Source organism: Enhydra lutris, unplaced genomic scaffold (genome assembly GCF_002288905.1).
Source record: "Enhydra lutris kenyoni isolate GAN:26980312 unplaced genomic scaffold, ASM228890v2 scaffoldscaffold21, whole genome shotgun sequence".
NCBI classification, from domain to species: Eukaryota; Metazoa; Chordata; class Mammalia; order Carnivora; family Mustelidae; genus Enhydra; species Enhydra lutris.
The window spans coordinates 13,290,003-13,307,448 of record NW_019154105.1 but is presented as its reverse complement, the minus strand read 5'-3'; the positions used below and the strand labels follow the sequence as shown (position 1 = coordinate 13,307,448).

At 35.1% G+C, this 17,446-nt stretch overlaps 1 protein-coding gene across 3 annotated transcripts in view; it reads right to left on the bottom strand.

Annotated features, from left to right (window-relative positions):
- LOC111148946 (ubiquitin like modifier activating enzyme 6) overlaps positions 1-17,446 on the bottom strand; it is an 85,102-nt gene that overhangs the window by 47,379 nt on the left and 20,277 nt on the right. For 2 of the 3 annotated variants that reach the window (XM_022505776.1, XM_022505778.1), the window contains exons 3-7: positions 14,807-14,901; positions 13,823-13,851; positions 9,719-9,813; positions 9,232-9,343; positions 2,063-2,143 (exon numbers count right to left, since the gene is read on the bottom strand). In XM_022505776.1, coding sequence (XP_022361484.1) covers positions 2,063-2,143; positions 9,232-9,343; positions 9,719-9,813; positions 13,823-13,851; positions 14,807-14,901 — 412 coding nt within the window. Of the gene's footprint in view, positions 1-2,062; positions 2,144-9,231; positions 9,344-9,718; positions 9,814-13,822; positions 13,852-14,806; positions 14,902-17,446 lie in introns of those variants that run through there. The other variant, XM_022505779.1, reaches the window with a different exon arrangement.

Below are 17,446 nucleotides of genomic sequence, written 5' to 3'. Positions count from 1 at the left end.
CTTTAAAAAAAAATGTAGCCCATTAAAGTAATTTATACCACTTATTACATGAAGTAGTGAAAGAGTCAATAGAAGACTACCTCCTACTGGATCATGTACTGCCTTTACTATCAAAATGGACACACACAGCATTTTTTATTGAACAAAACTGAGCAGAAATTTAGAAACTTTTTAACTTTAAAAGCTGTAAACTTGAGGACATTTTCTTTTCGAGAACAACTTTCAAGTAAGACTGTGTATATCAATTACATAAACAAAGATTTTAGTTCATAACTCAGTGTAATTATTTTGTAAAACTTCTGTGCCCTGTCTTAAGTTTACTGACTACCTTATGTCTTATTCATCTGTTAAAACTGTGAACCACAGCATAAATGTTGCACAGAATGTAAATATGTTATGTAAACACCACAATCCAAAAATTTTCACCACATCTATTTAATAGAGTATGACTGTTGGCTTAGTGCCTACCTCAAAGGAACGAACAGTTTTTTCTTTTTCCAAAGGAACAAATAATCCCACAAAGGAGGTGGAGCTAGTAATATGTAAGGAACTGCACAGGATCAATTATGATTTTTCCAATCTAAACCTATTTCCGGTCTTGCCAATGTCAGCACAACTCAATTACTCCAGAAAAATCTAGAAGTCATTCTTGATTATTCTTTTCTTCACAACTCATATTCATCTATTCTCATATTTCAAATTCAGTGATTTCTTACAATCTCTATTTCTACCTCTCTTGATTAAGGCACCAGCATCTCTCACACAGGCTACTCTACTCTATCCTCATATTTCAATGGCTCTCTTTTCTCTTTGATTTTGTAATTCCTTCATGTTCTTAAGAATTATTGAGGACCGAAAAGAGTTTTTATTTCATAGGTTATAACTATTGATATTTGCTGTGTTAGAGATTAAAACTGAGAAACATTTAAAACACAAGAATACACACACATTCCATTAGCTGTCAAAGCAATAGTATCACTACACATCATCTAGACTTTGGAAATTCCACTGTACCCCATAAGAAAATCAGAGTGAAAAAGCAAGTAACATTTTATAATAATATGATGAAAAATAGTTTGACTCTGCAGATCCCATGAAAAGATGTCAAGAATTTTCAGTATCCTTGGACCATACTTTGAAAACTACTGCTCTAGACTATTTTCCATATAGCATATCCAGAGTGATCTTTTAAAAAACATACATCAGGCCAAAATCATGGGCTTAAAACTCAGCTATCCTCAAAGTTACATAAGTTATGGCCTTCTAATTACCTCTCTGAACCTAATCCTCTGAAAATGTGTACTCATATTCTCTTTACCCAAACTCCCTTTTGGTCTTGCTTGCGTCTTGCTATTCCTTAAACACACCAAGCGAATTTTTATACTTGTAAGTCTTTATACTTGCTGTTCTTCATGCTTTGAATGCTCTTTCCCATGTTTTCTACAGCTGGCTCTTTATAATTATTCAGGGTTCTATTCAAATATTATCTCCCCAAAAAGGAGTTCCCTGACCTTTAATTTGAGAGAACCAGCACTAGTTCCCATCCCAACATCATGTAGACATTATACTCTACTCTTTACCTAGCTTTTTTCTTCATAGGACTTGAAACTAGGTATTTCTTTGCTTTTTTACTATGAATCTTCCTTACTAGATAATTTTCTAGAGTAAGAAAATTTGTTTGTCCTATTCACTAATGTATTCCTACTGCCTCCAATGTATCTGTAGCAGATGCTCAATCAGTATTTCTTACAAGAACCAATAAACGTCTTGGAAACCACCATTATGCCATATTTAAAGTTAAATGATGAAGTCAATATTTACTATTCTTTCCATTCCTAACCTTATTTCTTCCTTAGTTTTGGCAATTTGCTGTAAGTCAAATTTAGATCTTGGTTTTGAAAATAGGAAATGAACATGATGCCAAAATTAAGAGAGGAAAATATTACTGTGAGTGTCCTCATGTAAAAAGAAACTTTTTATACAACGCACTGAAAAACTACAAATTCTAATAGTGGAAGTGTTCTTTCTTTAACTACCTGTCATTATTAAATGATACTATTACCTTAATTGGAGGGCAATGAGAATGGCAAAAGTTATTGATCTTCTTCTGCACCGGAAGTTTGATCTCAGTCAATACAACACACTGTTAAGAAGAATGTAAGAAATTAAATACTAGAAAATAAACAATTAGTTTGGAAAAATACACTTCTAAATCAGAAGCATTTCAGTTTGCATCATGCTAAAAACATATTGTCTTCCTTATTAAAAAATACTATTCTACTGTAGTCCATCCTAAGGTTAAAACCTTCAGAGTTATGGAATAGCAAAAGTAAAAATAACATGTTACATTAGTTGGCTTAGCTTGCTTTTACTTCAGATATTCAACAGATTCACAATATGACTTTTGCTTTATGACAGTGTTATTAGTGAAACCACCAATTTCTGTTATTTTAAAATAGCAGATTATAATTTTTTTCTTCTTTCTTTCATTCATTCATTCAGTTATTTATTTATTTATTTCAGAGAGAGATAGTGAGAGAGGGAACACAAGCATGGGAGAGCTGGAGAGGGGAGCCCAATACGGGGCTCGATCCCAGGACTCTGGGATCATGACCTGAGCTGAAGGCAGATGCCTAACGACTGAGCCACCCAGGTGCCCCAGCAGACTGTAATTTTCAATGCTTACCTTTTTATCATCACCCTGTGAGATAATTACAGCTTCTATAATTAGATTTTATCTTAAGTAACTTAGATTCATAAAGGTCAAAAATTTTCCTAAGGTTATTCATCTATCAAGTGGCAAAAGCAGAACTAGACTCTCATTCCAGACTTTTTCTTGCTGCTCATTCCCATGAATTAACTGTATAACTCATTTTCACTACAAATATCCAGGTGTGAATTTATTCTTATTCATCTAGCTCAGAATATGGTGTGCTTCCTGCAGGGAGATATTTCTCCTTGATGGGTCTCTTACTTTTTGTACATGTCTCAACTGGGTCAGCCATGAATCCAAGGCTCTCGACCATTCCTGGGCCATTTCTCAGGATTATATTTGCTTTGTGAAAGCTTAGGAATGAGGTTTGATACCCTCTGGAACAAAGAGGGAAAGCATATCTGTTGCTTGCTATAAAACAGCAGGTTTCCCAAGCTCAGTGCTCCTCTTCTCAAAAGGGACCCATCACATGAGCAGACATCCACTGAGTCCTTGGCACTACACTAGTGGGGTTGGAGGGAAGACAAGAGGAAATGAAGCAAATATAACTTTTTTTAAAGTAGGTTCCATGCAGTGTGGAGCCTAACGTGGGGCCTGAACTCACGACCCTGAGATAAAGACCTGAGCTGAAATCAAATCAGATACTTAACTGACTAAACCACTCAGTTATCTCATGACACTCATACTTCTTACCATGCTCTGAGTAATAAAGTCCTTAGTCTCTGACCCAGGAATCTCATGTTTTCTGCCAGCAACCAGTAATATTAACAGGCTAACTTACTAAGTTTGTAAACAGAATAAAATCTGAGACTTATCATTCACTGAATCTAATTTGTGTTTCATCAATGCTGGAAAATTCTCAGCCATAATTTTTTTGAATATTGCTCTTTCCTAATACTCTCCTTCCAGCTGATGAACTGAACCTTTTCATTCAAGCTCTCTCTCTTTTAAAGATCTTATTTATTTATTTGAGAGAGAGACAGAGAGAGGGAGATAGTGTGCATGACCAGGGGGGAGGAGCAGAGGGAGAAGGGAGGTGGACTCCCTGCTGAGCAGAGAGCCAGATTTTGGGGGGGAGGGGAGGGGATTGATCCCAGGACACTGGGATCATGACCTGAGCCAAAATCAAGAGTTGGACATTTAACTGACTGAGCAACCCAGGCGGCCCAAGCTCTCATTTAATTTCTCTTTCACACTTAACTCTAATTTCTATGGGCTATAGTCTCAATAAACTCTTCAGCTCTTTCAATTCACTAATTCTTACTCCAATTGTATCTACCCACTGCTTAATCTACCTAGTGAGTTTTAATTTTTAAGACTATATTTTCCTTTCTAAAAGTTCTATTGATCCTTTATCATATCTGCCTGTTTTTAATAGTTTTTTATTTCCATACTGTATATTTAATTCCTTCTTCTAAGATTCAGTTAGTTTGAACACCTATATTTTTTAGTCTGTATCCAATTATTCTATTATCTGAAATTCCTGGAGATTAATTCTATTATTTGTTATATCCACTGACTGTTGATCACACTGCACTACATTTCTTATCTTGTTATTTTGTATCCTGAACTCACCTTCAAAGGGGCTTTATATACTGGAATATACATACCATGGTTTATTTGAAGGTAGATTCCTTTGTATTTGTTTAGTTTCTTTCTGGCATTCCAGGATATCACCAGTTTACTTCTTACGTTAAATTCTCAGCTTGGGAAATTTTAGATTACAAAGAATTGTAAAGTTTATCTCCAAACTCCGGTGAGGACAAGCATATGGTTGTGAATTCCCAGAGAAGATCATTATTTTTTTCATTCAGAGCTCAAAAGAGAACAGGCAATCTTCTTGTTCTGATAGGCAAAAGACTGTTCTCATCCACACTTTCCTTGTATAGGAAAGTTAGGTTCTAAATTTACGAAGAGGGGTAGGTTGCAAATCCATTTCTCTCTCTTGTGTAAACCTATTTTGTTTCTTCTGTTTCTGCATTATCACTAATTCTCAAGAAATGTGGTTACTGAAACCAGCAACCCCTGTCTAAAAGTGACCATAGCCAATAAGTAGTTCATTTCCTTTGGCTAATGTACATTTTTGGTCTCTGAGCATACCCCTTACATTATTTTAGGCTCAGATACTCATGTAAAAGAAGTCTATCAAAAATCAAATCAGTAATCAAAAAACTCCCAGAAAACAAAAGGCCAGGACCAGAGAGCCTTACAGGTGAATTCCACCAAACTTTTAAAGAGAAGTTAATATATATTCTTTTTAAACTATTCCAAAAAAGAGAAAAGGAAGGAAAACTTACAAATTCATTCTGTGAGGCCCTGATTCTAAACCAAAGATACTATAAAAACAAACGAACAAACAAAACTATAGGCTAAGATCTCTGATAAACAGAGATGCAAAAATCCTCAACAAAATGTTAGGAAACCGAATTCAACAATACATTAAAAAACTCTTTAAAAAAAACAACCCTCTCTACCAAGATTAGGAGGATTTATTTTAGGAATGCAAGGGGCAGTTCAATATTTATAAATGGATCAAAATGATAAATCACATTAACAAGAGAAAGAATAAAAACCCTACGATCATTTAAATCTCAACAAATGCAGGAAAAGCATCTGACAAAGTACAATATCCATTAATGGTAATAACTCTCAACAAAGTAGGTTTACAGGGAACATACCTAAACATAATAAAGGCCATGTGTGAAAAACCCACAGCTAACATTTTCTTCTCAATGGTAAAAAAATGAGAGCTGTCACTTTAAGATCAGGAACAAGTTAAGGATGCCCACTGCTTTTATTCAACACAGTGCTGGAAGTCTGAGCTGTAGCGATCAGACAAGAAAAAGAAATAAAAGGCAGCCAAACTGGTAAAGAAGAGGTAAAGCTGTCACTATTTGCAGATGGAATGATACTATACATAGAAAACCCTAAAGACTCTGCAAAAAAACTATGAGAACTGATACATGAGTTTAGTAAAATCACAGTTTACAAAATTAATATAGAGAAATCTCTTTTTATATACCAATATGAAGTAGAAGAAAGAGAAATTAAGAAAACAATCTCATTTACAGTGGCACCAAAAAAAAAAAAAACTAAAAATAAAACCAAGGAGATAAAACTGAAACAGACAATAGAAATTAAAGACACAATACAACAAATGGAAAGATATTCCATGCTCGTGGATTAGAAGAATTAATACTGTTAAGAAGTCCATACTATTCAAAGCAATCTATAGATTTAATGCAATCCCTTTCAAAATACCAACAGCATTTTTCACAGAACTACAACAAATAATACCAAAAATACTAAAAAATACTACAAACCACAAAAGACTCTAAACAGTTCAAGCAATCTTGAGAAAGAAGAACAAAACTGGAGGTATCACAATCCCAGATTTCAAGATATACTACAAAGCTGAGGTAATCAAAACACTATGGTACTGGCACAAAAAGAGACACATAGATCAACAGAATAACAAACCCAGAAATAAACCCATGCTTACCCATGCCCTTATGTTCAATTAATCTAAAACAAAGGAGGCAAGAATGTACAGTGGGGAAAAGGCAGTTTTCTTACAAATGGTGCTAGGAAAACTGGGACAGCTACATGTAAAAGAATCAAAATGGACCACTTTCTTATACAAACACAAAAATGAACTCAAAATAGATAAAGATCTAAATGTGAGACCCGAAACCATAAAACTGCCAGAAGAAAACAGAGGCAGTAATCTCTTTGACATCGGCCACAATATTTTTCTAGATATGTCACCTTAGGCAAGGGAAACAAAAGCAAAAATAAACTTCTGGGACTGTATCAAAGCTTTGGAACAGTGAAGGAAACCATCAACAAAATGAAAAGATAGCCTATATCTGATAAGGGGTTAATATGCAAAGTATATAAAGAAATTATACAACACAACACCAAAATTCCAAATAATCTGATTAAAAAATGAGCAGAGGACCTGAACAGAGATTTTCCAAAGACATACAGATGGCCAACAGATGAAAAGATGCTCAACGTTACTCATTATCAGAGAAATGCAAGTGAAAACTATAACGAAGTACCATGTCACATCTGTCAGAATCAAAAAGATAAGATATATCAAGTATTGGCGTGGATGTAGAGATAAAGGAACCCTTTTGTACTGTTGGTGGGAATGCAAACTGGAGGAAAAGCTATAATGGAATATTATTCAGCCATAAAAAAGAGTAAGATCTTGCCACTTGCAACAACATGGAGAGGCCTGCTCAGTATTATGCTAAATTAAATAAGTCAAAGACAAATACTCTATGATCTCATTTGTTGGTAGAATCCAAAAAAATAAAAGAAATGAACAAAGAAGCAAACAAAAATCCTGGCCTTCAAACAGAAAGAACAAAATGGTTGTTGCTGGGGGGAGATGAATAGGGGGATTGGTAAAATAGGTAAAGAGGATGATGAGGTATGAGGTACAAACTTATAGTTCTAAAATAAATAAGTCACAAAGATGAAAAGTACAGCACTGGGAATATAATTAATAATATTGTAATAACATTGGTGACAGTGACTACACTTAACATGGTGAACATTAAGATGCACAGAATTGTTGAATCATTATACTGTATACCTGAAACTAATATAATGTTAATTATACTTTAATAAAAAAATTTAGAACAAGGAAGTCTATTAAACAATTTTACTTAGAAAGTCCATTATGCATCTTTGTAGAGGATGGATTTCAAGTTATTTAGTCCAGAATGGAAGCCTATGCTGGTTTTAAAATTGGTGTGATATTATAATAATAAATATACTTTTTGGTCATTATCCAAGGTTCCTGGCACATAGAGCCAAAAACTCTTGTAATTTCCTATGTAGGAGCTATCGAGGCATTTGAGGCATCTTTTGTCATAGTATTTAGTTTTGTACCAAGTCCTGAAATAGCTCCAAAGTGATAAAGGTGAAATAACATCTTTGGTTATTCATAACAAGCCTCTTTCAGCTACACCTGAGTTTAGATTAATGAAATGACATTTGGATGTCATTAAGGATGTGGGGCTGATTGTTAGGGGAACCAATCTTGTGATTTAAAATTCAGAACTTTCAGTCCTACGTCTCAGACCTCCATGGAGAAGACAGGGGCTGGAGATATACTTAACTGCTAAAGATCAATCATGTAATCAATTGTGCTTTCATAATGAAGCCTTCATAAAAATCCCTGAACTAGCGGCTCAGAAAGCTTTCAGGATTCATGGAGGTGCTGTGAAGCTGCCATACTTGGAGAGGGCATGAAAGCTGTGTGCCCTTTTCCCTATACATTAGTCTATGCATCCCTTCCATCTGACTGTTCCGGAATTACAGCTTTTTAAATAAACCAATCTGGTAAGTAAACTGTTTTCCTGCATTCTGTGAGCTGCTCTGGCAAATTAATTAGACCCTGGGAGGGGGGTGTGGGAATCTCTGATTTATAGCCAGTCTTTAGAAGCACAGGATAACAACCTCGACTTGTGATTCATGTCACAAACGGGGCAAAAAGGGAGCTGTCGTGGAAATGAATCCTTAATGTATGGGATGTGAAGCTATCTTCTCCAGGTATAGTGTCAAAACTGAACTGAACTGTAGGACACTGAACTAGGTGTCCAGGGAGTTGGAGAACTGCTTGGTTGGGTAAAAACCCACAAATACGGTCACACAGTGTCAAAAGTACTGAGTAAAGGTGAAACAGAGTGCGTCTCTCTAAATGGGTAATATCATAATTTAATTGCAGAGAAAATCAGGGTTAACCTAGTCACTTCTGAAACATCTAAAGGTGTGGAGAATTGTTGTTACTATTTAAGGTTAACTAAAGTTAATCTTAACTAAAGTAGACTGAATGTTGATCTGCATTTTTTATTCCTCTGCCATTGGATTATACATTATCCTTTGCCTATGGCCTTAGGGAAGAGCAGTGTACTACTTTCCTGCTCCTCGACTTCGGGCTTGACCATGTGACTCGCCTTGGCCAATGAAATATTAATGGAAGTAACATGAACAGAAGCTTGAAATGTACTTAGATAGTTGGACTTGACTTTACACATTTCTTTTGTTGCCATGAAACCATGTCCTTGGTGGACTCTTGGTTCTAGAAGAGAGGCATACAGAACAAAACACAGACTCTGCAATTTTGAGTTCAGCTAGGCTGAACTCCAACTGACGTGTAGGTGGAGGAGAAAGAAATACATGTTGCTAGAAATACATGCTGGGTAGTTTTTTATGAACATTACTGTGACAGTAGCTGGGTTTCCACATGTATATGGTCATTAGTCAAAACCATTAGTTAAATGTAATGGTTTTGTCAGTAGTTCTCAGGGTGTTCCCTAAAATGAGGCATTAGAAAAGTGTTATTCTAAAGGAAGTCTTTTAACTTAAAATTTTCTGTTCTGTTCAAAAGACTAGGTCTAATTAATTATATACTAAAATAACATGTAACAATTTGCCTTATAATCTGTCAATAACATCAAGTATAAAACATATAAAACATAAATATAAAATAGAGTACCAACCTGGTATTTATCTAAGAAGGAGAGATCTGTGGTTTCATCTAAAGGAACAGAAGATGATGTGACATGAACGTATGGATTTAGTTCTGCAATATGTTGAAGTACAGCTTCAGCCCTAAAAAAAAAATAAAATAAAATAAAAAATTAAAAGACTTTTACTATTCTTTCCTTCAATATATCCAATCTCTCATACTTGGACATTAATCTCAAAGTGTACCCCTATGGTTCCATATTAAGTCTTTTAAAAATAAAGACCCTTAACAATCTTAAATTCATTTCTAGGTAGCAATATGAATATCTTAAAAATTTCACAAATATAATTATTTAAGTATATATTAACACTTATTTTTCTATGGTGATGTGAATTTATGGTGATGAGTCAAACAACTCTGAATGAACTAGTGCTCTGGACACAGAAAATATTCTAAGTAATTGCAAGAGTAAAAAAAAAAAAATCCTACAATAATACATCAAAATATCCTATCTTCACCTGTTTCTCCTATTAACAACATCATCTTCACAGAGAAAGAAGTTGGTTCCTAGATCCCACATTTGGCATTTTTCTGTATCATGAATGGTAAGTGCCTTTGAAAAAGAGAAAAATCTCTGTTAAAGTCAGGAATAAGACAACTATGTCCAATACCATTTATATTGTATCAGAATTATCCTGTGTAATAAACAATACAAAGTAATTAAAAGCTTTAGAATTGGGAAGCATACAAAGTTGGATTCATTCACACAGAGTATGACCATATACATCTGGAAATCCAGGAAAATTAAAGGAAAAACTACTTTAAACCATAAAAGAATTTTAATTTAGGAAAGTAGCATGCTATATTAATCAAAATACAAAAAATCAAAAGAACTCACAAAAGCAAACATTTCCAAATGCTCTATGTTCAAAGTAAGAAAGACAATTGACTAATTGGAAAGAACATTTTTAACTTACATTAGAGATCTTACGGAAAAAGGGACAAGGTGTAAGAACATGGGGTATATTGAAAAAGAAATGCATATGGCCTTTTATTAAAGAATTTAAGCAGGTTCAACCCTGCTCAAGAATGAAACTCCTTTTCTCATTCATCAGAATGTATAAATCCAAAAGTTCGACAATATACTCTATTGGTGAATGAGGTGATCAGGCATTCTCATATATTATTGGTGGGAATATAGAATGGCATAACCTCAACGGGAAATAATTTGGCAATATCTAGCAAAAGTGTGCTTTTATTCTTTGATACAGCAATCCCACTTTTAAAAATCTATCACAAAGACACACTGGGAAAGATACAAAAAAGACATACGTGCAAGAGTATTAACTGTAGCATTATTTGTAATAGAAAAGACTGAAGATAATAAAAATGCCCACCAACAAGGAACTGTGTACTAATATATGATACATCCATACAGCATATACCCATGCAGCTATAAAAAAAGAATGAAATATATATATTTATCATTAGGGAGTAATACCAGGATATGTTGTTAAGTGATAAGGAGCAAGGTGGAGGCAAGTATGACACTTTATCTAAGAAAGGCAAGTGGGGATAAATATGTATACACATGCATATATGGATTTGCATATTTATATGTATGCATTTGCTTATATTTAAAAACATGAAAAAAAGGTGGGCAACCTAATAAGGGAAGGAGGGAATTAATTACTCAAACCCTCAGAGTAGAGATACAAATACAAAATCACAAAATTAAAGAGGTAGAAATGCTATCATTCTATTAGATTAGATAGTGAGATAGGAATTAGATAGAAAGTAGACTAACCTGAATAAACCTTGCTTTATAATTTCTACTGTCTTTTTTTTTTTTTTTAAGAGAGAGAGAATACGAGCATGTGGCCGGGGAGGGGGTACGTAAAGGGAGTAGGAGAGAGAATCTTAAGCAGGCTCCATGCCCAGCACAGAGCCCAAGGTGGGACTTGATTTCATAACCCTGAGATCATGACCTGAGCCAAAATCAAGAGTTGGACATTTAACCGACCAAGTCACCTAGGTGCCACTGTTATTTCCACTTTGAATTATGTATGTCTTATAATAATAAAAGTTAAATTTAAAAAAGTGATCCCTAAAAATCCACTACTACTACTTTCTAAAAAGTAGTTAATTTGCCTGCCAAATCTGGATGGGATTTTTCCTAAGGATAAAAAAGAAAATCATAAAGTGAGTTCAATAATTATACTGTTATTAACAATAAACTGTTAACCTAAAGTTATGTCATAAATAGGTATAATACGACATAGGATAAAGCAAATACATAATTAGGTCCCTGTCATTAAGACTCAAACCCTCAGAGTAGAGAAGAGATACAAATACAAAATCACAAAATTAAAGAGGTAGAAATGCTATCATCCTAAACTTGAAACTCAGAAATTTCAGTGTTGACTCATGATGAATTTTCTATCTCGGTCCACTGAAAAGTCTTTACCATCAGTGACAAAGGCTACTAGGGTTGTATCTGAAGGACTCCAGAACTTGATGAAGATCCCAATAAGGCAAGATGAAACAATTTGAGTATCAAAGAGAATAACAACTACACTGATCAAAACAAATTATACATTTTTTTTTTAAAGATTTTATTTATTTATTTGACAGACAGAGATCACAATTAGGCAGAGAGATAGGCAGAGAGAGAGAGAGAGAGAAATAGAGAGAGAGAGAGAGAGAGAGAGGAGGAAGCAGGCTCCCTGCTAAGCAGAGAGCCCAATGCGGGGCTCAATCCCAGGATCCTGGGATCATGACCTGAGCCGAAGGCAGAGGCCTTCACCCACTGAGCCACCCAGGTGCCCCTATTCTGACTTTTAAACATGTACAAACTATACTTTAGTGAAACCAAATATGTGATGAATGGAAAATAGTCTAAAATATTATTCTAGCTAATAAATAAAAAAGAAATGACAGAATTAGAATGTCATTAGCCCTAATGAAATAATGAATTTAGGCAATGATCATTAATAGCTAGTAATAATCAGAAAAATAAGGCCAACAGATGCCAACAGGAGATGATTTTCTCCTGATGAGAAAACAAAATTATCTGTGAAGCAATAAAAAGCCAAAAAAAAAAAAAAAAAACCAAATCTGAATTTGAATCTTTGGATAGAACTTACCAGTTTACAGGAAATACAAGGGCAGATGTGTATGTGATAAATGACCTGGTTTCATTTACGAGTACATTGTAAGGGAAAAAATCAGGGAAGGGCAATCTATACATTGAAAGAAATCAAGTTCAGTACATGGACTTGACTTGGATCCTGATTAGAACAAAACAAATAAAATTTTCATAAGACAACTGGGAAAATTAGAACTCTAACTAGATATTTGATGACTGAGGTAGGCAGGCTGTAAGACAGCCTTAATGGCTCCCAATTCCTGTTATTCAGGTCTTCGTGTAATTCCCTTTCCTAACATTCATAAACTAGTGAATTGCTTTTAGCAAACAAGCATGGTTAATGGAATGTCACCTCTGAAATTAGGTTACAAAAGACTGATTTGTTTTGCTAGGACACTCCCTTTCTTGTCTTCTTGCTAGCTTACACTGATGAAGCAAACTGCCACATTGCTAGCTGTCCTATGGAACGGGTCACATTTCAAGAACTGAGGGTAACCTCCAACCAAGAGCCAGCAAAGAACTGAAGTGAGAATGTGAAGTGGAACTACCCTGCCACTGAATCTTGTCAATCACTATGTGAAGGAGCTTGGGAAGCAGATTCTTTCCCTAGCCTGGAGATGACTGTAGCCCTGCTAATACCATGAGTGGAGCCTCATGAGAGATCCCCAAAGAGACAAATCAGCTAAGTTGCTTCCTGATAAGTGTTCAGTTGCTAAGTTTTGGGGTAATTTGTTTTCAGCAACAGCTAACTAAGACAATGCTATTAAGGAATTGGTTACATTTTTAGGTGTGAAAATGGTATTGTGGTCATGCTTTCACAAGGCACCCTTGTCATTTAGAGATATATACTAATATATTTAAGGATGCTATAGTAGGATGTCTGAGGGTTTTTTTTTTTTTTTAATAGTTTCAGAGGTAGAATTTAGTGATTCATCAGTTGCAAATAACACCCAGTGCTCATTACATCAAAGTGCCCTCCTTAATGCTCATACCCAATTATCCCCTCCCTCCCACCTCCCTTCCTGCAACCCTCAGTCCCTTTCATTGAATTCAGGGTCTCTTATGGTTTGTATCCTCCTCAGTTTTCAATAAAATAATAAATTATTTTATTTTTCCTTCCCTTCCCCTATGTGGATGTTTGAGTTTTATACCAAAATAATTTGGTGGCTTGGGAACAATGGGGAATGGGAAAGAGATAACATGGAACAAATTTGTCTATGAGCAAGTAACTGAAGTTGCATGATGGGTACATGGGGTTTTGTTAAGATTATTCTAGTCTCATAAAATTTTGAAATTTTCTATAATTTTTTTTAAAAAGAGGAAAATACAGAATTAAAACAATTTTGCCACTAAACGAAGCAGCAGCAATAATTAAGCCAAAGTGTAAAAAATATTGCCACTAATGATGAGCAAAAAAAAAAAAAAAAAATTTACAACAAACAACTACTTTAATCAAGGACGTTTATTCACTTACCTTAATTCCGGCAAGAACAAGATTCTTTGCTATGAAGGAGAAAGAAAAATAGCTTAATATTAGGAATGTATATTAGATCATTTGGATGGAGCTTGGTCACAACTCTGGAGAATTTTAACTTTTTTACTACCTAAAAAATACTAGTTCCTTAGAAAATGCAGATGAACAAAAAGGAAAAAGTTAAATTTTCTATAATCATACCACACTGAGGTATATATACACTAGTTTTACTGTATTATTTCAGACAGGTTGTTATAAATATGTGTGTATGTGCTCTATCATAATCAATTAAAGATACAGAAATGATAATTAATGGCTATTAACATCACAAAGAAAAGCGAAAGAGTCATTACCAGTTCTTTGTGGAAGAATATAATAGTATTATGAGGGGCACCTGGGTGGCTCAGTGGGTTAAAGCCTCTGCCTTCGGCTCGGGTCATGATCTCAGGGTCCAGGGATCGAGCCCCGCATCCGGCTCTCTGCTCAGTGGGGAGCCTGCTTCCCCCCACCCCCCGCCTCTCTCTGCCTGCCTCTCTGCCTACTTGTGATCTCTGTCTGTCAAATAAATAAATATAATCTTAAAAAAAAATAGTGTTATGAAATAGTGTTGTCAAGGGGCACTTGGGTGGCTCATTTGGTTAAGTGTTTGCCTTTGACTCAGGTCATGATTCCAGAGTCCTGGTATTGAGCCCCAGGTCAGGTTCCTTGCTCAGTAGAGAATCTGCTTCTCCCTCTTCTCCTTCCACTTGCTCCTGCTTACTCTCTCTAATAAATAAGTAAATCTTAAAAAAAAAAAAAAAGAGAGAGAGAGAAAGAGAAAAAGGAAACAGATCCAAAAAGAAAAAGAGCCAAAACTGAATCTTCTCAAGGTTTTGGATCTAATTTCCTTTATAGGAAATAATACATACAAGGAAAAGAAATTAAATTCTTTAATTTATGTTGCTCGAGGTGTCATCTAAAATTATATGTAAAAATACTACTTACCAATTTCCAAACCAAGACCACCCATACCACTTAAGAAAACACGGGACTTGGCCATCTTCTGCATTGCTGTGTCTCCGAGAACGTACCTCTGTCGACTATAGGTAAAACAATAAAAAACAATAAATTATTTCACCAAAACTACATATCCTTTAAAGATGTTTGTAAATGAATAGCATAGCAACTAGATCCTGTCACAGACATGGTTTGGATCACAGTATTTAGTATTTCTAAATTAACTGCCAAATATATGACATATTTTGAAGAAAACCGAAGATGTGGCCCATCTTCTCTCATAGCAACAAACAGATGGAGTTGAGTTGTCCTGTTTAGACAGGGATAACTACGTGCTCTAGATTTGACATAGTCCCCATTCTGCTCCCTTCATTTACTACCTCAGGGGCCACTACAGGCATCTGAGTTTGTTATCTCCCCTGCAGACCTTTCACTATAAATGGGATTTCTGAGCCAAAAATTTGGTTTCCTTCTTGGAGTTTAGGTGACGTACAGCAGTTTTCTAATGTAATTTTATTTATATCTTTTTTTTTTTTAAAGATTTTATTTATTTATTTGACAGAGATCACAAGTAGGCGGAGAGGCAGGCAGAGAGAGAGGAGGAAGCAGGCTCCCCGCTGAGCAGAGAGCCCGATGCGGGGCTCGATCCCAGGACCCTGGGACCATGACCTGAGCCGAAGGCAGAGGCTTTAACCCACTGAGCCACCCAGGTGCCCCATCTTTTTATAAGTAATATCTACACCCAACAAAGGGCTCAAACTCCTGACCTCAAGATTAAGAGTCACATTCTTTATCAACTGAGCCAGCCAGGTGCCCCCAAACATTACTTTAAAAACAAATGCTGATAAAGTATTTAAGGGATCTTATTAAGCCATCCATACTAATAGCCATAAGGTAGCATCAGAACAGGTACTTCAAAAAAAAACATATTGGCTATTTTAAAAAGTCAGATACAGTAATAAGGGCAATAGAAAATTAATTTGAAAGAACAGTGAAAAACTTGATGCTGTATGAAGTTTTTGAAGATAATGGACATTCCAATGGATTCTTACAACAATCACTGAAAGATGAGTTAAGTATAAGTAAGTGAATCCCTTGGTTTACAAGTACTTTTTTTTTTGAATTCATAATATACATGCTGGTTTAACGTATGTTTGTTTAGTATATAGATTTTTATTTAATTTCTGTATTTCAACTATTTATATTCAATTTAAAAGCCTGAAAATGGTTTTCTTGTCTAGTCAGAACAAACTTTATAAACATCATTTATATGTTATTACCTTCCTTATTCCTTTATTTATTTATTTATTTGATGCAGTAAGAGAGAGAGAAAACAAGCAGGGGGAGTGGCAGAGGGAAAAGCAGGCTCCCCGATGAGCAGGGAGCCCAATGTGGGCTCTGGGATCAGACCTGAGTCCAAGACAGATGCTTAAACAACTGAGCTACCCAGTCACCCCTCTTTCCTTATTCCTGCAAAATAAAACTTAGACTTTTCTTTTTAAATCAGTATTTACCATTTCTGTTTCAGAGAGCCAAAACATCCACTTATTCATCAAATACTTACTGATCATCTACTATGATATGTATGGAATTGTGTATGATACAGTCTTGCCACTCTTATTTGTGTAATTCTAGGCAATATATTTAAGTATTGGCTGTTTTGGAAATTTATATAAATGGGATCATTTTGAATATTGTCTTCTGTGCCATCCCTCTTTTGAATGATATTGTATTTATGAGATTTATTTATTATCAGTGCACATGGCTACTGATTTTCAGTTTTATTCATTGTATTGTACTATTCTACTGCAATAACGTAATTTAACTATTCTATAGTTTTGTGGAATGAATTTTTTTTTAAGTTTATTTTTTTACTTAGTAATCTCTATACCCAATGTGGGCCTCAAACTTAAAACCCTGAGATAAAGAGTCACATGCTCTCCTGGCTGAGCCAGCCAGGCACCCCTGCTATTCTATATTTTTGGACAGTTACTTATAGTGAGACTATCAGCATTCTTAGATATGTCTAGTGATACACATGTGTACACAGCTGTTTCTACAGAGATACAGATAGACAGATATCATTATATATCTAGGAGAGGAAATGCAGGGATAACTTTATTAGATAATGCCATACTGTTTTTCTTAAGTGTACCAAACAACTATCAAATTCCCTGTAGTTTCACATCCTTAACATGTAGGAAAAAGTTAACAGTAGATCTGATCATTAGCCTGTTGACAAGGCTAGCCCTTGGCTGGTGTCTTCTATTTTATTTTTTTCCTATTTCCTGAAATAAAAACTTATTAGTTTTCATTTTTTTTTTTTTAAGATTTTATTTATTTGACAGAGAGAGATCACAAGTAGAGAGAGAGAGAGAGAGAGAGAGAGGAGGAAGCAGGCTCCCTGCCTAGCAGAGTGCCTGATGTGGGACTCGATCCCAGGACCCTGAGAGCATAACCTGAGCTGAAGGCAGAGGCTTAACCCACTGAGCCACCCAGGCAGCCCACGTTTTCTTTTCTAAAATACACATGTAAAACTTGAACTGATCTTAAACAGCATCCCAAGTTTTGACACATACTACTTCATTATTTTCCAGTTTTAATTATGATTCTTTTCTAACTTTTGGG